Source organism: Clinocottus analis, unplaced genomic scaffold (genome assembly GCF_023055335.1).
Source record: "Clinocottus analis isolate CAN_PGR_092001 unplaced genomic scaffold, fCliAna1.0.p SCAF_8, whole genome shotgun sequence".
Classification (NCBI taxonomy): domain Eukaryota; kingdom Metazoa; phylum Chordata; class Actinopteri; order Perciformes; family Cottidae; genus Clinocottus; species Clinocottus analis.
In genome coordinates this window covers 22,211,781-22,233,221 of record NW_027176240.1, presented here as the reverse complement: position 1 = coordinate 22,233,221, position 21,441 = coordinate 22,211,781, and the positions used below count along the sequence as shown (strand labels likewise).

The window sequence follows — 21,441 nt, the reverse complement described above, 5'->3', positions numbered from 1 at the left end:
CGGTGTTCAATGTTTGGCTCCAGAAAGTCTCACAAATAAATGAGTCCTTGTCAGCAGAATGGATAGCGCTCATATGACGTCATCATGATGTGAGAACGGATCTTGGTGATCTGGAAGAACTCTCTCCCTATAAAACTAATATCGCTCCTTCATCAATGAGGAAGAGAGCTGCTTTCTGTCCGGTGGGAGTGGCCAACTTATCCAGTGAACTTTCACTAAACCTGCTCCCGACCAGTTTAGGGGATTTCAATGTGTTGCTATGGTGACTGATCTAAACTGGCTTCATGGAACCGAAAATCCTGATCTACGTCATCTTATCCTGGAAGTTATCCAGCTATATTAGTAAACCAGGTACGTGGAACAGGGCCCAGGTTGCTGCTAGCTAACATCAGCTGTGTGTCATCCTGTACAGGAGGAACTATCTGGACAGCAGAGAGAAGGTTTCTCTACCAGGAGGAGACTCTCAATCCTCCAGAGAACACAGAGACACTGAGGATTCAGACAAGGACCTGAACCAGAACCCAAACCCAGGATAAAGAGGTTCAGTGAAGGTGGTGTTGAAGGTGTGGAGGTGGATCAGTGTGTCAGAGGAGACTCTGTAGAAGGACAGAGAGCCAGCAGGACAGTCCACATACACTGCTACTCTACCAGAGGAGGAGGAGGAAGAGGAGGTGATGGGTGTTGTTCTCTTATTGTGACGGACATAGTAAACACCATCATAACACTCCAGACTCCAGGACTGATCATTGCATCCAAACCAACAGTCTCTACTGTTTCCTCTCCTTCTGATTCCTCTGTAACTCACTGATATAAAAACGTTTCCTCTCCACTCGACCTCCCAGTAACAGCGACCAGTCAGACCAGTTCTACACAGCAGCTGAGGCCAGTAGTCAAACCTGTCTGGATGATCAGGATATGACTGATCCTCCTTCACACGTGTCACCTTCCTGTTGTTGTCAGACAGTGTGAGTCTCTTGTTCACTGTGTTTGTGTCGAGTGTGAGTTCACAGGAATCTGATGGAGAGAACAAGACACAATGCAGCTGCAGTTATTAATCTATCATCTGTTCATCTAGTGACACTTTGATGATGACATCAGAGATGTGAATGAGTGATGTCACAGTGTGCAGATGGTTGAATGTGTTCATCAAACTCAAAGCCCACTTACACTTCCTCAGACCTGGTCTGAACCATCGGACTCCAGCAGGCTCCACCCTGAAAGGAGGAGGGGGGTCAGAGCAGCATGAAACATGGACATGACATCACTCTCATCACAGAGCTTTGGGATTCATGTTCACATGGACCACTTATTATTCATCCGCTCATCCTCTGTTACTTCATGGAGCTTCTTCTGATTGGCCCATGACGACAGCTCATCATGCTCTTCAGCCTGACTCATGTTTATGATTATCATCTTTTTAATCAACTATGTTGTTACATTACAATAAAACACTATCAAGTTGTGTTTCATAAACTGTTGTCTGCATATTGTTATGATCAGGTTATAATCTGCATATAAACCATAACAACATAAATGGATATGAGACACACAGATGACACACATCGTTAGTGGGAGAACTATTTAATTCAGCAGGTTTGAAACTGAACAGACCTCTCTCTCTGTCTCTGTCTCTGTCTCTGTCTCTCTCTCTCTCTCTCTCTCTCTCTCTCTCTCTCTCTCTCTCTCTCTCTCTCTCTCTCTCTCTCTCTCTCTCTCTCTTCCCCCCCCCTCAGGAATAAAGGGGGGACTCTGAACTACAGAGCTGCCAAGAGACGGCCTCCACCCACAGTCTCCACTCCCCCGACGCCACCGCCTCAGCCGGTGCACCAACCCGCCTCTTTCTCCTCATCCTTTACCCCTCATCCCTCACTCCCTTTCCTCATCCCTCACTCTCTTCCCTCATTCCTCACTCCCTTCCCTCATCCCTTACCCCCTCATCACATCCCTTTTCCTTCTCCAGCTCAAGAATCTATGGTTCTGAATAATAAACCTTCCACCAACACCAGTTAGGAGAAGCGTGGTCCTTGTTAGTGAAACAAATCTAGTTAGAATAAAATCTACTGGGATTAAATCCATCTCCACAACCATACTGGTAGTGAAATGTATTGTGCTGTGTAGGTGCTGCATCACTTAGTTTGGTTTCTCAGGCTGCTTTGTGGTTTTCACAGGGAAGTTGATGAGAGAGAGCTGCAAACAGCGGCGTCTACAAGCCTGCTAGAAGCTACAAACTCTGCTCTGACACCTCAGCTGAACTTTTACCTGTTAAGATTGTGCACAACAGAAAGTTAATGTCTCCTGGACTTTTTTTCTGTGAAGATCCCAGAAAGGGTTAATATTTGGTGATGTGTGGTTATGTGTGGCCTTCTGGAAAACCATAAATGTTTACGTTGAGGCATCCCTGCGATCGTCTCACTCTTTCTGTTACAAACTGACCCCGGCCCCCGTCAGAGAAGAGAAAAGTTATGTGGCCCTCACAGGAAAAAGTTTGGGGACCCCTGGTCTACTGATTCCACCAGATTTGAAACCATATCTCTGTGAAGGATTTTCGCGAAGATATTAATATTTATAAAACGTCAATGGCTGCGTTTCCCAGATTTTGATCGTTCTTAAGGACTTCGGCTAAGAAGGAGCGCTAAGACACGAGTGTTTCCCAGACGCGCTCTTAACTGCCTTCTTAAGATCTCGACAAAGAAGCTTCTTAAGACGCTCTTAGTGGGAGCTGTCCACCGCCGTGGAGATGAAACTAAATCAATCCATGCCAGATTAATCCATCACCCACCACTTTATCAGAGCATGAATCACACACAACACGCTGTGGTCCACACACACAGGTGCACTTATGCTACGGGCCTGTGTGTGTGTGTGTCATCGACGACACCAATCACCGGGGATCTCAGCCAAGACGCTCCTAAGATGCTCCTAAGACGCTCTTAGCGTTTAAGAGCGTCTTAATGAATCTGGGAAACACAGCCAATGTCTGCTCGGCGCTCCTGCCTGTATCCCCAGTAGCCGTAAAAAAGTGTGTCATCTTTGGCAGCGTTCCTAAATATTTATCGCTGTCTTTTCTTTTTTTTCTTTTGATTGAGCCGCTTGGATAACTTTGTTTCATTTTTGCTTTTATTCTTGTCTTGCTTCTTCTGAATCGTCTCTGTGTAATTTCCAGTCCTCCTGTCACTGTGTGTTTATGTTTCGCGCTGCGCACCGTTACGGACGAGTGCATTTCATTGTGAAAGTAGGGGTGTGTGGACACGACAGATAACCATGGACTGGACATTTTAACTACCACTTCAACGTTTCAACGGATTTCTTGTTGAGAGTTTGAGAAATTATGAAAGTAAAAAAGTGTAATCATTAAAAACGTAGAACTATTTTCTTTTTTTTGTATAACCATTTTGATTTTTTATGTACAACCATTATCTTTTTAACCATTGAAGGAATATATGTACTGTTTGGTCTTCATTTGAAGTACAGTTTGTGATTAGATCGTATAAAATGTATAGGATGTTATAAGTTGCTGTGTTATATAATCTTTTCTATATTATGGGTAAAAGTAAAAAGCTCTCCTGTGTATTAGGGTCCAGCAGCCAGTGTGACCATATTAGGCAATAAACCCTTAGCTTATCTTAGATGCAAGATCTAGGACTGAGCCTTAAAGAAAAGGTGGAGGGGTTAAGGGTGTCTGTGAGGTACAAGAGGTGATGCACAGAGAAGAGAAGGTTTTTCTCTCTTCTTCTCTTCTCACTCTCTTCGAACCCTTCTCTTCAGACTTTGCTTCTTTTCTTACTTTTTACTGTTCTTGTTCACCAGACCACGGTCTGGAAGAACACATTTAGAGAAGACTAGACTTAATATGCAACTTTACTAGAGCAGGAGAAAAATCTTATCCACCCTGTCCCAGCCCTTAGGGGTTGGGACAGGGAACCCAGCTAGTCTGGAGGAAACTTCTGCTATCAGGAGCAGAGAGCCTGGCAGCAGTACAGGACCACCAAACAGAGAAAGTAGTTTTCGACCAGCTATGAACTTAGTTTTTATTTTCATTTTACTTTTTACACTGAGCACTGTTTCATTGAGTTGAAATTGTCAGAAGTGATTGGAGCGAAAATAAAAAATCTCAGCCTTACCATTGGGTAAGTGATTGACATCAAACAAAGTTATGGTTTTTTAGAACAATTTAACCCTTTTTCCCTGTCCGCCAACCGTGAGATACAGAAGTGACGACTGAATCTACCGAAGACACTTAAGGGAAGTATCTTTGGGTGAAAACTGTGCAGTGTTAGTATAATGATGAGATGGTGTCAAACAGGCAGAGAGAAGGTGGAGACGATACATGCACTCATTATACGGGTTGAGACAAGTTACAGCCCACTGTGGGGACCTGACGGCACAGAGCTGTGAAACACCCTCAACAAAACCTAGAACTTAACTCGAAATTTCAAAAATCCTAAAGATTTAGCCCGGGGCGAGATAAAAGACCAAAAACATTATACTCATATCGGATGAGGAATGTCATTTCCTCCGGGATCACTGAGATAATAGTTGACGGAGTGCCACCGTTTTAGGTAAAGAGGTCTTGCCTTCCTATCCCCCCCTCCTCCTCCCCCGGCCTTTTTGAGGTTGGTTGGGGGCCCCTCTACTACGACCACTGGTAGGGGGCCCCAAGCAGCCGCCGTCCTATGTCTCTATGTTAAAACCGCCTCTGCTCTGTGGCTGCAGCCTCTTCATACCTGAGAGTCTCCAGTCTCCAGTGTGGATCCTCCAGTCCAGCAGACAGCAGCTTCACTCCTGAGTCTCCTGGATAATTGTAGCTCAGGTCCAGCTCTCTCAGATGGGAGGGGTTGGAGCTCAGAGCTGAGGTCAGAGAAGAAGAGCCTTCCTCTGAGATCAGACAGCCTGACAGCCTGCAAACACACAATAACACACATATCACATCTTAAGACAATCTGAAGGAGGATACGAGTTCATCCATGAATGTAAATCAGGATTTGAGTGTCCATTAGTTGAACATGTTGATGAATCCTGACCTGAGAGTCTCCAGTCTGCAGTGAGGACTCTCCAGTCCAGCAGACAGCAGCTTCACTCCTGAATCCTGCAGGTTGTTGTTACTCAGGTCCAGCTCTCTCAGACTAGAGGACTGGGAGCTGAGGACTGAGGACAGAGCTTCACAGCTTCTCTCTGAGAGGTTACAGTGACTCAGTCTGAAGAGACAACAATCAACAAGAAGAAAAATAACATTCATGTTCAAATGAAATCACCTTTTTTATAATGAGTCCAGACTAAAGTAGAATCAGAAAGAAAGACCAAAGATAATTAGTTCAGTGAAAGTGGATGAAAATTCTTGCTGTTTTAAAATAGTTCTAAAATAATTCAGTTAATTGTTCTTTACTGTAAACAGGAAGTACCAAAGTATTAATATCAGGAGGATGGATGAATATTTAATGTTGTTTATTAGAGTTTAAAAACTGTTTCTGTCTTTTTCCTGACGAGAGAGAGACTAAACAAAGTGATATATATATAATATATGCACGGTGGTGTAGTGGCTTGCACTGACGCCTCACAGCAAGAGGCTCTGTGGTTCGGATCCCGGTCTGGGCGGGGTTCGGACACTGGTCTGCAGGTCCTTCTGTGTGGAGTTTGCATGTTCTCTCTGTGTTAGCGTGGGTTCTCTCCGGGTTCTCCGGCTTCCTCCCACAGTCCAAAGACATGCAGGTTAGGTTAATTGGACTCTAAATTTTCCGTAGGTGTGAATGTGAGTGTGAATGGTTGTCTGCCCTGTGATGGACTGACGACTTGTCCAGGGTGAACCCTGCCTTCGCCCCTTGACAGCTGGGATTGGCTCCAGCGCCATGCGACCCTAATGAGGATAAGCGGTTCAGATGATGCAGGGGTGTCCAAAGTCCCGAAGCTTCGATCTTATCATATATTATTTATGGCCCGCCAGCTCTGTCAGAATAAATAAATAAAAAAACGTGAAAGATGTAATTCCTTCTTTCACCACACGGTGGCCGCACCATTCTAATGTCATCTTGCTCTGCGTCTGTGCCGCGAATCCTTCTCGACGGCAAAAAAAGAGAAAAGTTGGCGGTGATTCCCACCGCCTTCAGGAGCGGTGGGAATTACAATACTTCAATGAAAATCGAGGCAATTGTGTTTCTCTGATTTGTAGAGAGACGGTTGCCTTGTTTACGGATTTCAACGTAGAGAGACACTACGAGTCTAAACATGCTACAACGTACGACAAGCTAACAGGGAGTGAGCGCGCTGAAAAAGTGAAGCAACTCCAAGCTACCTAGCAGCGCAACAGCGACTCTTCACAAGAGCCAGTGAGTGACGACGCCGCAGTAATGACGACGTTGGTCTCCTTAATTCGCAGGTTTATTGCAGCAATGTTCACATTCAAGTAACGGGGCTCTTTGCTAACTGTAGCTCAATGCGGAACAGCTAACAGGCTCACGTAGCATCCCCCACACTCACTACAACAACAACACACGGCACTTCCTCCAAAGCCACCCGCCTCCCCCCTGCTCCACCAATCACAGGCCACAACCCGACTAACAAGCACGCTGCTTCCCTGTGATTGGCCGGAGAGCGTAAGAGGCCCCTGAACGATCCTTCTCCTCCTCCTCCCCCGCCCCTTCCCTCTGAAAAGATCTTGTAAAAGACATGGGCAAAATTCACTTGTTTTAAAGTTTAATGATAACAGACCACTGCGCATTACTTTGAACTCCTGTTTAAAATGTTCACGAGGCAACGTTATTTAACTCATAGAAATGTAAGTTATTCTATTCAGTTTGTTCTTTGTTAGCTGAGTGAACGAAAGGCAGAATTGATTACATTATATTTGGTTACATTGTCATTTTAAAAGTAAAGATAATTGTGACAGTATGAGTGTGTATTTTTATGTGACATTTGTGGTTTAAAAAATGTCAGAAGGAACAATTGGCCCCCGGCATCTTTACTTTATCAAATGTGGCCCTCTTTGCAAAAGGTTTGGACACCCCTGCTCTAAACGCAAAGGAAAGGAGCTTTATGCCTCCTAACTTAGCTCCTTTAGCTTAGGAACCACTGGACCTTCCTTAAGGAAAGGAGATAATGTCCACCCACAATCCCTTGCGGCGGCAACATTTAAAGTGACGTTTCATTCGTCCGTTCACGAGAACAAACGATCATGAAGACAAACGCAGATCATGAAAATAATAAGTAGCGTAACTTGTAAATACTTTCAATAATCTGTTAAACCGTCTGGAAAACTATGAACGTTACGTTGAACACGCTGTAAAGTGATGAAACTGCTGTAAAGTGATGAAACTGCTGTGAAGTGATGAAACTGCTGCAAAGTGATGAAACTGCTGCAAAGTGATGAAACTGCTGCAAAGTGATGAAACTGCTGCAAAGTGATAAAACTGCTGCAAAGTGATGACAATGCTGCAAAGTGATGAAACTGCTGTAAAGTGATGATACTGCTGTAAAGTGATGAAACTGCTGCAAAGTGATGAAACTGCTGCAAAGTGATGAAACTGCTGTAAAGTGATGAAACTGCTGCAAAGTGATAAAACTGCTGTATTAATATTCTCTCTGGTGTTGAACTGCAGCTTCAGTCCTCATTCTTTTATTTTACTTTAGTTACAGAAGCTTTAATGAAAGAGTTAAACTGGACGAGCTCTTCAGCCTGACTCATGTTTATGATTATTATCTTTTTAATCAACTATTTTGTTACATTACAATAAAACACTATCAAGTTGTGTTTCATAAACTGTTGTCTGCATATTGTTATGATCAGATTATAATCTGCATATGAACCAAACTACATAAATGGATATGAGACACACATATGACACACATCGTTAGTGGGAGAACTATTTAATTCAGCAGGTTTGAAACTGAACAGAAACAGTTTAGTAGCTTTGTTCTCTGTGTAAAATCTCTTGGTTTCACTTTCATATTCCTTCGTTCATTTCTATTCCAACCTCGTTAATAAATTAATATATGAACCGGGTTTTTTATATGAATAAAGTAATATATGAACTGGGTTGTTTATATTAATAAAGTAATATATGAACCGGGTTGTTTATATTAATAAAGTAATATATGAACTGGGTTGTTTATATTAATAAAGTAATATATGAACCGGTTTGTTTATATTAATAAAGTAATATATGAACCGGGTTGTTTAATCCTCTGCATGACGCAACACTGTCAGAACACAGGTGAAGTATTTAAGATGCTTTATTGTGGTGCAGATGGACTACAACGTTGTAGCTTCACCGCTGCAGACAGACCGACGTCACTAACATCGCCTGCCGTCGCGTCAGAACTACGTCGTTAGTGAAAGTGGAGTCTGATCCTCTAAACACTCGGTTGTCTTTTCCTAACTCCTCATGAAGTCTCCTTCCCATCTTTCCTTGACCCCGTGACGTTTCCACAGAGGTGAAGGAAAAGTGCTGAGGGTTAGACGTTAGGAGGTGATTATTTGACTATTCGACCGCAGCCTGAGACTGAACCAAACAGGAAATGAGCTTCAGAACCAAAACTAGGAGCTAAAAGAGGCTGAAAAGCTCTGCAGAGCTGCAGCGATGGAGACGATTCTCTGTGTTCATCAGCACTACACGACTCTTCTCCTTTACACAGTCAGCTGATCCGTTGTCAATCTAGAAGTCTTGATTGTTGGATGTTTTGGTTCTGACAATCTCTTGTGTTTGTGTAATAATGACTGTTGTCTCTCAGAAGTAAAGTAAAGGAGAAAGAAGTCTGAAATCACTACAGCACCACAGACTTTATAACAGACTTTCCGGCGTTTACCCTCTGACTGGTTTCCCGTTGCCGACCCTGCCTGTTTTGATTTTTCACCTTGCGTCTGCTCCAGTAAACCTCCAGTAATGTCTGGACTAAAGGGCAACACACACTGGAGGCAGATGACCAGCATCAAAACATCAAACTATAGTTTCATATGAGCCCAAAACCTGCAGCGTGACGACGTTGATGCACGTCAACCCACCATGATGCCGTCAACGTGTCAGGATACACCACTGTCCTAGTTTCTGATGTCGAGACAAGACAACGCTCCAGAAACACAACAGCTTCATCACCTCCCTGTTCTGGCTCATCCTGCCTGCTGTTCCCTGACTACTTCTGTCTGTGTTGATGGTCTGATGTGGGACACAAACAGTGAGATGAGTCTCTGGTAGCTTGAGGTCAGCTTGGTGTGTCAGGGTCATATTAACCAGGCTGACAGTGTGACAGAGAACAGGTTTCCAGCTCTACCTCCTCTATCAGACTGATGCTCTGTGGCTGCAGCCTCTTCATACCTGAGAGTCTCCAGTCTCCAGTGTGGATCCTCCAGTCCAGCAGACAGCAGCTTCACTGCTGAGTCTCCAAGATGATTGTAGCTCAGGTCCAGCTCTCTCAGATGGGAGGGGTTGGAGCTCAGAGCAGAGGTCAGAGAAGAAGAGCCTTCCTCTGAGACCAGACAGCCTGACAGCCTGCAAACACACAGTAACACACATATCACATCTTAAGACAATCTGAAGGAGGATACGAGTTCATCCATGAATGTAAATCAGGATTTGAGTGTCCATTAGTTGAACATGTTGATGAATCCTGACCTGAGAGTCTCCAGTCTGCAGTGAGGACTCTCCAGTCCAGCAGACAGCAGCTTCACTCCTGAATCCTGCAGGTTGTTGTTACTCAGGTCCAGCTCTCTCAGACTAGAGGACTGGGAGCTGAGGACTGAGGACAGAGCTTCACAGCTTCTCTCTGAGAGGTTACAGCCACTCAGTCTGAAGAGACAATGAGGAAGAAAAAATAAACAATAAGTAGAAAAGATAGCGGCGTATTTAAGTTATGATCAATGAATCTAACTCTCTCTGTACTTACAGAGCTTTGTTGGAGGCTTTGACCACTGGCAGCAGCCTCAGAAGAGCCTCCTCTGAAGCAGAGTACTTCTTCAGGTCAAACACCTCCAGATCTTTTCCTGATGACAGTAAGATGAAGACCAGAGCTGACCACTGAGCAGGAGACAGTTCATCTGTGGAGAGACGTCCTGACCTCAGGGACTGTTGGATCTCCTCCACTAGAGAACCATCATTCAGTTCATTCAGACAGTGGAACAGGTTGATGCTTTTCTCTGGAGACACATCCTCACTGATCTTCTTCTTGATGTACTGGACTGTTTCCTGATTGGTCCGTGAGCTACTTCCTGTCTGTGTCAGCAGACCTCGTAGGAGAGTCTGATTGGTCTCCAGTGAAAGACCCAGGAGGAAGCGGAGGAACAAGTCCAGGTGTCCATTAGGACTCTGTAAGGCCTTGTCCACAGCACTCTGGCAGAGATGTCTTGGTTTAGGTTTGTTTTTAAAGACTTTAGACAACAGGGAGGTTGTTTGTTCTTCTGAAAGCAGGTTGACACCAGAGTTGATGAAGGTCAGATGGACATGAAGAGCAGCCAGAAACTCCTGAACACTCAGATGGACGAAGCAGAACACCTTGTCCTGGTACAGTCCTTTCTCCTCTCTAAAGGTCTGAGTGAACACTCCTGAGTACACTGAGGCTGCTCTGATGTCGATGCCACACTCTGTCAGGTCGGATTCATAGAAGATCAGGTTCCCTTTCTGCAGCTGATCAAAAGCCAGTTTTCCCAGAGACTCGATCATCTTCCTGCTCTTTGGACTCCAGTGTGGATCTGTCTCAGCTCCTCCATCAAACTTGACATTCTTCACTTTGGCCTGAACCACCAGGAAGTGGATGTACATCTCAGTCAGGGTCTTGGGCAGCTGTCCTCCCTCTGTGGTCTTCAACACGACCTCCAGAACTGTAGCAGTGATCCAGCAGAAGACTGGGATGTGACACATGATGTGGAGGCTTTGTGAGGTCTTGATGTGGGAGATGATCCTGCTGGCCTGCTTCTTATCTCTGAACCTCTTCATGAAGTAGTCCTTCTTCTGTGGGTCAGTGAACCCTCTGACCTCTGTCACCAGGTCAACACAGTCAGGAGGGATCTGATTGGCTGCTGCAGGTCGTGTGGTTATCCAGAGGCGAGCAGAGGGAAGCAGCTTCCCCCTGATGAGGTTTGTCAGCAGCACATTCACTGAGGTGGACTCTGTGATATCAGTTAGGGCTTTATTCTTGCAGAAGTTCAGAGGGAGGCGACACTCATCCAGACCGTCAAAGATGAACACAACCGGGAACTCTTCAAACCTGCAGATTCCTGCTTCTTTGGTTTCAGAGAAGAAGTGATGAACAAGTTCCACCAAGCTGAACTTCTTCTCTTTCAGCACATTCAGCTCTCTGAACGTGAAGGGAAACATGAACTGGATGTCCTGGTTGGCTTTGTCTTCAGCCCAGTCCAGAGTGAACTTCTGTGTTAGGACTGTTTTCCCGATGCCAGCCACTCCCTTTGTCATCACTGTTCTGATTGGTTCCTCTCCTCCAGGTGAGGCTTTAAAGAGGTCTTCTTGTCTGATGGTGGTTTCTGGTCTGTGTGGTTTCCTGGATGCTGCTTCAATCTGTCTGAGCTCATGTTCATTGTTGACCTCTGCAGTCCCTCCCTCTGTGATGTAGAGCTCTGTGTAGATTTGGTTCAGAAGGGTTGGGTTTCCTGCTTTAGCGATCCCCTCAAACACACACTGGAACTTCTTCTTCAGGTTAGATTTGAGTTTACACTGACAAACTGCAGCAAGAAGTCCTGAATGAACAAACAACAAGAAGATCAGAATAGATTTTTATCATGTCATTTCCTCAAAGAATGAGTATGAATATATTCTGGTCCATCTCTTGAGACATTAGTAAACGTTCCATTCATCCAGCATGTTAAATCTTTAGAGAAATCCTCTTACTGCTCTGCAGACAGTCAGCCAGCTCCTCTTGCTTCATGCTCCTCAGGAAGTGCAGTGAGATCTTCTGAAATGCTTCTCTGCTCCTCCTCCTCTGCTCTTTATCCTCACCATCCAACACCTCCTCATCCTCTCTCTGACTCTCTAAGTATTCTGGGTAATCTGAACTCAGAACCTTCTGGATCTTCTTCAGCTCGTCCTTCACAAAAGTGAGGATGTTCTCCTCCAGCAGCTGGAACAGAATATTCTCTGAATGACAAACTAAAACCATGGAAGCAAACATCAGATCCATGTTGGACAGACTGACAACCCACTGGTCTAAAGAGTGCAGCATGGAGATGATGGTGAACAGAAGACATGTAAAAGTAGTTGTACAGGTACAGACCATAAATATGGAGTCCAGGTGTGTTTGATGCTGCTGGGCAGACGGACCTCTGGGAACCTGTGAGCTCTCCTGGTCCTCTCTGTGGAGGAGTCATGAACCATCAGCTCACATTGTGTCTGCACCACAGACTGTTTATTGTTCATGATATTACAACACAAACACAACAATAAGTTAAAGATGTTGTTTTGTGTCATGATTCAACATTTTATAAACCAGATGCTAAAGACTGGAGATGAAGGACGACCATCTGTGTGACAGTTAGTCATCTTGTTTCATCTGTTTAAAGAACTTACTCTGGGTCATAAGAACGTTGTTCATCTCTGAAGAGAATAAAAGCACCTTTAGACCGATCACTCTTCATGGACACACAGCTGGGTTCAGGAGACTTTTCTTTCTGCTGCTGTGACCTGATAGAAACACTGAGATTTAATGAACACATAGGATTCATATTACCTGCTTTCACTGGTTTTGTTTGACCATTACCCATTAAAACATAAATGGTCTTAAATGGCAACGACAATACAACTTATTTGTTGCTTATTCAACCAACTCGTCATTACAATAAGACACAATAACTAAAACTTGGAGCCGGGGAGCCAGTCATAGTTATGATGAATGTAATGATGGAGGACAACCCTCCAACAGGAAACTCTTTTAAACTGCTGACTCTTCATCAAACTGCACTCTGCTTCCAGACCTCTGAAGGTAGTGCCAAACATCTACCACTAGTCTGCATAGATTTATGTTCCCAGACCTCTGAACGTAGACCCAGAACCCCTGCAGCTAGTCTACAGACCTCTAAATGTAGACCCAGAACCCCTGCAGCTAGTCTACAGACCTCTGAATGTAGACCCAGAACCCACCCTGGTTTGAGGAGGAACAAACTCACATTGTGTTTGCACCAGAGACTGTTTACAGTTAATGATTCATATACAAACAGCTACTGAGCAGTTAGTAAAATATATTGATTCTGTCATGATTGATTATCCTGAAAACACTAAATGATGAACGACCAATTATGTGTTTCATAACTGAGAATCAGAACAGTTAGTCATCTCTTTCATCTGTTTTAAGAACTTACTCTGGGTCATAAGAACCCCCTCCATCTTTGAAGTCAATCAGACGATCTATAGACCAATCACTCTTCATGGACACACAGCTGGGTTCCGGTCCAGGTTCTGGTTCAGGTCCAGGTTCAGGTCCAGGTCCAGGACAGTCTGGTCTCTGATGGGTCCTAGTCACACATGTAGAAGCAGAGTCAGTGAGTCAAAGACTTTGTGACATGAGAAGAGTCCTGGACAGTTAGAGATGGTCCTCTCACCTCTGAGCTCTGGTCTGGCTGTCATGTTCTGGTTCTGGTTTTGGTCCAGAGGACTTTGCTCTCTGATGGGTCCTAACAGAGAAAAAGAGCAGCAAGGAGGGAATTCTGTTTTTAATCTTCAGGCAGAGCAGCTGTTGGGAAGAATGTGAAGATCTGATGAAAGAAGCTGTAATGATGTGACACGGAGCATCTTCTTGGTCTGAAGGGATTTGAACTGATGACGTTTAAAAGTTAAAGTCAGGAGGCACCGCTCCAGGGATCCACGTCCTCACAGCAGACGGTTCGGCTATGTGTAGCCCCGCCCTCTTCTCCTCTGCCAGTCTCTGCGGCATCGACTCCTCCCGCCACCTCTCGGTCCACCGACTCTCGACTGGACCCGTCCACTTCCTCAACTTTTCTTCATGGTTACGCCCTCCTGCAATATCTCCTCCATGGTCCTCACTAGCAGCCTCTTGACCCTGAAAGGCTCAAATTTAGTGAACCCTCCTTTGCCTTTGTTTTGCATAAAGGCCCATGCAGAATTCCACAACCCCTCTTTGTCGGAAAAATAATCCTGGGGTTTCACTTTTCTCTTGTTTTTGGTGTCTCTAAGGAACTTCTGTATTCTCTCTTAGATGTAGGTTGTCCTACTATTACGGCTTTCCACTTCAGACCCAGAGGAACTCTCATCATCAGAGTCCTCCTCCTCACTGGACTCTGACTCCTCTGTCTCCTCTTCAGCCTTCCCGGAGCCCCCTGCTCCCTTCTTGGCCTGGGAGCTCCCATCGGCCTCCCTGCACTTCCTCTTTAGCTGACGGGCTTTACACCCGTCCTCCTCCTCTTCCATGTCTGCCTCGCTTCCTGCCAACCCACCGTCCTCCACACCTTCCTCCTCTTCCTGCCCACCTACCACCTGCCTCTCACTGACCTCCATCCGTCCACCAGCAGCCACCTGCTTGTCAAGCTTTCCTTCTGCCTCCTGCTGGGCAATGTCCCCCTGATGTCCCACGTCCTCCTGCTGGACGTCTCCCACCCCCTCTTGTCTCTCCACCACCCCCTCCTGACCCACCCTCTGGACCCCACCTGTGTCCTCCTGTTCTCCCTGCTTGTCCTGGGTGTCTCTGCCCTCCGGCTCCTTCTCTGCAGCCCTGGGCACTCCACCACCGGCAGCTTCACCTCCAGCATCTCCACCACCAGCAGCTTCACCACCGGCAGCTTCACCACCAGCAGCTTCACCACCAGCAGCTCCGCCACCAGCAGCTCCACCACCTGCAGCTCCACCACTGGTAGCAGCTACACCACCACCACCACCACCCCCAGCAGCAGCTCCACCAGCAGCGTTCTCCCCTGAGCTCCTCTCAGGACACGCTCTGATTTTGATGACTATGTCCATGTCTCTGCTCCTGTCATTTAAAACCATTAAGAGCTGCCTCTTGTGTGACACCACGTGTCTCAACAGTGGAGATTTAAAACCCGAGGACACCTTCCTCACATGAGACATGACCTTCCCGTGTCTCCTCAGTTCCCTCACAACAGCCTCGTCTCTTATGAACGGGGGCACGTTGGACACGGTGACTCGCACCGCCGGCGTGGAGAGCGGCATGACGGGCACGGGCACGCCGTTCACCTCCACCCTTCCCCCCACCACCATGTTGGCTTTTTCCATGCTATCCACAAAAGTCACCACCCCTCCGCTCATGCGGGCAGCGGACACCACGCTGCGGTGCCCCACCACCCGGCCCACGGCCAGCCCGCACTCCTCCGCGGAGCAGGGTGTCCAGACTTTAGTCCAGTATCAGAACTCAATCTTAACCACTGATTGTGTTTTATAGATTTACAGGTTTATTAAGAGTCAAGGTTCAAGTGAACAAGCAGAGAAACAGTCAACATGAAGTCAGAGTGAAGACGCTGAAGGTACTAAAGTGTGGAGTGATACCTGTTCATGTTGCTGATCACCTACAGCCCCCTGATGGAGACCCACGGGTTCACCTGGAGGTTCAGGTCTCTGTTGCTTCTTCCTGCTGCCTCTGAGCCACTGGAAGCTCCTCCTCCCTGAAGCATCAGCCCTCCACACGGTGCTGGGCGTGAACAGAGGACATGACTTCACCTGCACAGGTGTGATTGAAGCCAGCAGGAAGCTTCATGTGCTCCACCTGCTGGAGGTCAGACCCATCAGTGCTCTGCTGCATTTAAAGCATCAATATGAAGCTGCTGCCTGCATGTGTTTGTTAAAGTGATGACATGCAGTCATTCAGACAGAGGAGACTTTTACATGAGCTCACAGCTTCATGACACCAACCTTTATGGAAGTGACTCACTGACAGAGGACTCACAAAGACATATATATATATATATATATATATATACATATATACATATATATACATACATATATACATATATATACATACATATATACATATATATACATACATATATATATATATACATACATATATATATATATACATACATATATATATATATATACATACATATATATATATATACATACATATATATATATATATACATATATACATATATATACATACATACATACATACATACATACATATATATATATATATATATATATACACTTTATGTATATACACACACATGTATGTGTGTGTATATACATAAAGTGTCTGCATTAGTTCAACAAACTCTGAGTATGTTCACCCTGAGTTCAGCGCGTGCATGAGTTTTATAAAAAAGCATCATCAAGGAGCCCCGATATCATTTAATTTTAATATTTTTTTTATAATTGACTGGGGCTATTAAACAAAGTAAATATTAATTCAGTGGCTACTTGAAATAGTAAATTAATCCCCTAATAAAATGTTGTTTTTCACGTCTTCTCACTTAGTACCCCACATAGGAGACACTTCCACATTTTTATTTTATACCTATTGAAGTCATTTAAAGTGTGACGCTGCAGCGACACCAACACACATTAAAATACTAGTTAAAGTATTAAAAGGTTACTTTTCCTCACAGCTCTACAAACTGTTGCCTTTCTGAAGTGCTCTGCAGCCCCGATGGTGTAAAGAAAACTACCGTTTGCAAAATAACGTAGCGCGATGCATAAAATGTGCTCTGAGGTAAGTGCACGTCCACGGTGTGTGAGGTCGGTGATGTATGGAGAATGTTATTGAGATGAATGACACCTTGTGAGGAACAGCGGTAGCTTCTAACAGATATTCAAGGTGCATCAAAAAGGACTCCTCCAGAGCTCCAGAGCTTTTAAAACAGTATTGTTTGGTATAACAACACAACAACCCACAGACTAGTAGTCAACCTTTTTACAAAGATTAAGACCTAAAGCAGGGGTGTCAAACATACGGCCCGCGGGCCGGATGCGGCCCGCCAGGGGGTCCAGTGTGTTCCATTAAAGTTTTTATTTGATTTTTTTAAAGTACAGAATGAGCATATCTGGGATTCAAACCTCTGATCCTCTGCCTGTAAGACAGACATGCAAACCATTGAGCCACAGTCGCAATTGATGTGAGCTCTGATATTATTGTGTTAGAAGTCGTTAAACATGGATCACGTCATGAAAGTGGCGTCACAAACGTGTCACAAAGCGAGGGAATCTGCAGACACATCCAGAAAGGCACTGTTTCCTCCCAGAATGACTTTCTTTCTGTCCATTTCAACTGTCTTTCTGTGTGTTTGTGGGGACATGAAAGTGGACTTTATTAAGGGGTGTAGGTGGGCCAGCAAGTGGCAGAACTCTCATAAACTATAACACTATTATTTACAATGCCATCATATTATTTCCAAAGAAGTGAAATGCCAGTCAAAGTGTCTCCTCTGATTCTCTGCTGCTGCTCACTTCAACACTTCCCCCACAGACAAGTTTGCCGCTGTTTTTTTGTGTTTTTTTTACCTTTACCATAATGGACATTCTTAGCGTTCAGAATCAGTTGTATTTACGCCGATGGCATTTTACTTTCTGTCGCCGGCGACAAGCTCCGTACTAAAAAGGTTAAATCGGCTGATTCTTGACAAACCGACCACAGATTTGCTGCTTAAACAACTAACTTCTCGCCTGAAGAAGTCCTAAAATGACAACAACAGTAGTATTCAGAGAGTTTTCTCATCAAGTGCAGAGAAGATCCCATATAACAAGTAAATCCATGAAATAGCGCCACCTGCTGGTAGAAAGGTAACCCTTTACTGTGGTCTCATACAGGCTCTGCTCTGTGTTCACTCAAGAAACAGCACAATACGATAAAACAATTAAATATGATCAACTCTACACACACACGTTACTTGATTAAACTATATTACGAACTGTGTTGCATTAAAAAAATGCAGCGATTAATTGAACAGTTGATTCTTGCTGTGTACATATTTACATGCATATTAAACTGCCTGTAGTCTCTACTGTTGCTAACTTCACCAGGTGTATTTATTCATATTTATTAATTAATGTTATTTTAACGTTACTCTGCGTTTTTTTTCATCATATAAGACTGTAAATAAGAATTAAAAGACCGTAAATAATAATATCTATTTCTTTTATTTTGACATGAAAATAATCGTCTCTCTTTTCTCGTTCTTGGTTTCAAACCAAAAACAGGAAAACAGAAGTGGTTTTCTTGTTTTCCTGTTTTTGGTTTGAAACGGAAAACGAACAAACGGTGTTTTTTCCGTATTTCCGTATTTTCGAATGAACGATAAAACCAACGAACAAAGCGTACACGGACCCTGCTTCTATGCGTCTGACGCGCCGCCCGCTTCAACGCAGCTTTGCATTGACTTCACATGAAACCTCCACGCGCGTAGAAGTCTGGACGCGTTCGGTGTGAACGCAGCAGAAGAGCCTGGAAGAAAGAAAGAAACGCATTGAAAAATGTGCTGAAGCTGCTGCCAATACACACGACCTGTTCTGACCCACAATGCTTCTGCACAGCAGACATATGAGCAAGAGGGTCAAAGTTCAAGGTCCATGTGATGAGGAAGTGGTCTGTCCTCATGAATGCATCAGTATCAGGCCGCAAGGTGAACCACAAAAAGTCTTTTTGAACATGAGTCGCGCTCCACAGGCGTGCAGCTACACAATCTTTAGCCCATAAAAAAGAACCAGTCGTGCTAAGCTACAAAACAAAAGGTTTCAAAGGCAAAACCCATCCTGAGAAACATGTTGAAACGGACTTGAACAGGCAGAGAAGCTTCAGATGCTTTCTGTTGCCAACCCGGCTGTCAGTTCTGACCTTTACGACCTCACACTGCCAACATGAGCAGACATTGTAGTCACAGCAGCCAAAGAGTTCATCAAGCAGAAAAACATCACGCAGAAAAACTCTACTTCTACACAATCACACACGCACAGACATGCACACACACACACACACATGCACACACAGACACACACACACACATGCACAGACACACACACACACATGCACACACACGCACAGATATGCACACACACACACACAGACACACACACACACACACACACACACACACACACAGACAAACAAACGCGCACGCATACAGACACACATGCACACACACACAGACAGACATGCAGACACACACAGACACACACAGACAAACAAACACACACACACACAGACACACAAACGTACACACATACAGACACGCACAAAAAAAATACACCCACAACAGATACACACTTCCACATGCAGGCACACACACTCTCTCACACGAACACACACACAGTTACACTGAACTCATGCCATTTATCAACTATATGAAGCCAAATGATTTATATCACAACTTAATGAGCAAATACGATATTTTGGTCAAATTAGCGCGCACACACACACACACACTCACACACACACACACACTCACACACTCACTCACACACTCACACACTCACACTCACACACACACACACACACACACACACACACACACACACACACACACACACACACACACACACTCACCCTGCTTCAGCTTCTCTTCTTCGACTCTAAATGGAGTCTGAACTTTATGATGCAACACTTCAGGCTTCTTTTCCTGTTCTCATGTAACTGGATCACATGGTCTCTGTGGCTCCGCCCCTCTTCATTTACAGGAAATCACAGTTCCTGTAGGTGTGTGTGTGTGTGTGTGTGTGTGTGTGTGTGTGTGTGTGTGTGTGTCACAGTGTTCATGAGTCTCTCGGCTTCAACAGGTTGAATTAAAATGAGTTCTGGTCAAAATGTTGCTGCTTTCTCTTCATGTTTAAATCATGAAGGTGAATCTAGAAGCTTTCTGTGTGAAGAACTAGAACACAGTTCAACAAGTTGTGGCGTTCTGTCGTGTTCTAATCTGACCCATTTAAAGTTTAATCAATCATAAATATTGTGTTTTACGTCTGATTAACTCAAGACCTGAAGATATCCTCCACAGTAGACATTTAAACTCTCTCTCATTCACACACACACACACACACACACACACACACACACACACACACACACACACACACACACACACACACACACACACGCACAAACACACACACAAGTTTTTCTCTGTGGCTCCGCCCTTCTTCACTTACAGGAAATCAGCTGAGTTCATGTAGAAGTGTGTGTGTGTGTTCTCTCTCTCTCTATTTTGTGTGTTTGTGTGAGAGAGAGTGTGTGTGCCTGCATGTGGAAGTGTGTATGTCTTGTTCGTGTAATTTTTTTTTGTGCGTGTCTGTATGTGTGTGCGTTTGTTTGTCTGTGTGTGTCTGCATGTGTGTCTGATTATTCAGAAGTAGAATTTTGAATGGTTGATTTTCTTTTGGTTTTAATTGTAATGATTATAACTGACAACTCAGGAAAAACCCAAATTCAGTATCTCAGAAAATGTGAATATTGTGTAGAGGTTGAATATTGAAGACAGCCCGTGCCGCACTCTAACCAGCTAATTAACTCAAAACACCTCCAAACGCCTTCAAACGCTCTCTCAGTCTCGTTCTGTAGGCGACACAATCACGGGGAAGACTGCCGACCTGACAGTTGTCCAGAAGACGACCATTGACACCTTGCACAAGGAGGGCGAGACACAACAGCTCATTTGAAAAGAGGCTGGCTGTTCTCAGAGCTCTGTGTCCAAGCACATCAACAGAGAGGCCAAGGGAAGGAAAAGAAGTGGTAGGAAACAAGGGTACAAGCAAGAGGGATAACCGCACCCTGGAGAGGATTGTGAAACTAAACCGATTCAAACATGTGATGGAGATCCAGAAAGAGTGGACTGCAGCTGCAGTCAGTGCTTGAAGAAGCACTACGCTCAGACGTAGGCAAGACGTGAGTTTCAGCTGTCGCTCCTTGTGTCCAGCCACTTGAACAACAGACAGCGTCAGAAGCGTCTGGTCTGGACTCCAGACAAACAGGACTGGACTGCTGCTGAGTGGTCCAAAGTGATGCTCTGATGAAAGTCCATTCTGCATTTCCTTTGGAGATCAGGGTCCCAGAGTCTGGAGGAAGAGAGGAGGGACACACGATCCACGCTGCTTGAGGTCCAGTGGGAAGTTTCCACAGTCACTGATGGTTTGGGTGCCATGTCATCTGCTGGTGTTGGTCCACTGTGTTTTCTGAGGTCCAAGGTCAACAAAGCTGTACAGCAGGAAGTTTTAGAGCACTTCATGCTTCCTGCTGCTGACCGACTTCATGGAGATGCAGATTTCATCTTCCAGCAGGACTTGGCACCTGCACACAGCGCCAAAGCAACCAGTGGTTTAAGGACCGTGGTATCCCTGATCTTCATTGGCCTGACCTTAACCCCGTAGAAAAGCTCTGGAGTATTGTGAAGAGGATGATGTGAAATGCCAGAGCCAACAATGCAGAAGAGCTGGAGGCCACTATCAGAGCAACCTGGGCTCATAACACCTGAGCAGTGCCACAGACTGATGGACTCACTGCCACGCCACACTGCTGCAGTAATTCAGGCAAAAGAAGCCCCAACTAAGTATTGAG

At 44.9% G+C, this 21,441-nt stretch overlaps 1 protein-coding gene across 1 annotated transcript; it reads right to left on the bottom strand.

The window, feature by feature from the left end:
- Positions 1-191: 191 nt before the first annotated feature.
- On the bottom strand, positions 192-19,475 carry LOC137779611 (protein NLRC3-like). Its single transcript, XM_068567651.1, has 13 exons — positions 19,441-19,475; positions 18,226-18,342; positions 15,444-15,660; positions 13,529-13,600; positions 13,289-13,441; positions 12,501-12,614; positions 12,208-12,286; positions 11,826-12,054; positions 9,871-11,674; positions 9,600-9,773; positions 4,725-4,898; positions 1,168-1,214; positions 192-1,014 (listed from the first exon to the last, which is right to left on the bottom strand). Exons 3-13 carry the CDS (start codon positions 15,449-15,451, stop codon positions 464-466), a joined length of 3,405 nt encoding a protein of 1,134 aa, XP_068423752.1. The 5' UTR covers positions 15,452-15,660; positions 18,226-18,342; positions 19,441-19,475; the 3' UTR covers positions 192-463.
- Between the last annotated feature and the right edge of the window lie 1,966 nt (positions 19,476-21,441).

Coding starts and splice junctions, on each gene's coding strand:
- LOC137779611 (XM_068567651.1), bottom strand. Junction 12,615..13,288: donor GGGGGTTCTTATGACCCAGA/GTAAGTTCTTAA, acceptor TGTTTCTATCAG/GTCACAGCAGCAGAAAGAAA. Junction 1,015..1,167: donor CAGACCAGGTCTGAGGAAGT/GTAAGTGGGCTT, acceptor TCTCTCCATCAG/ATTCCTGTGAACTCACACTC.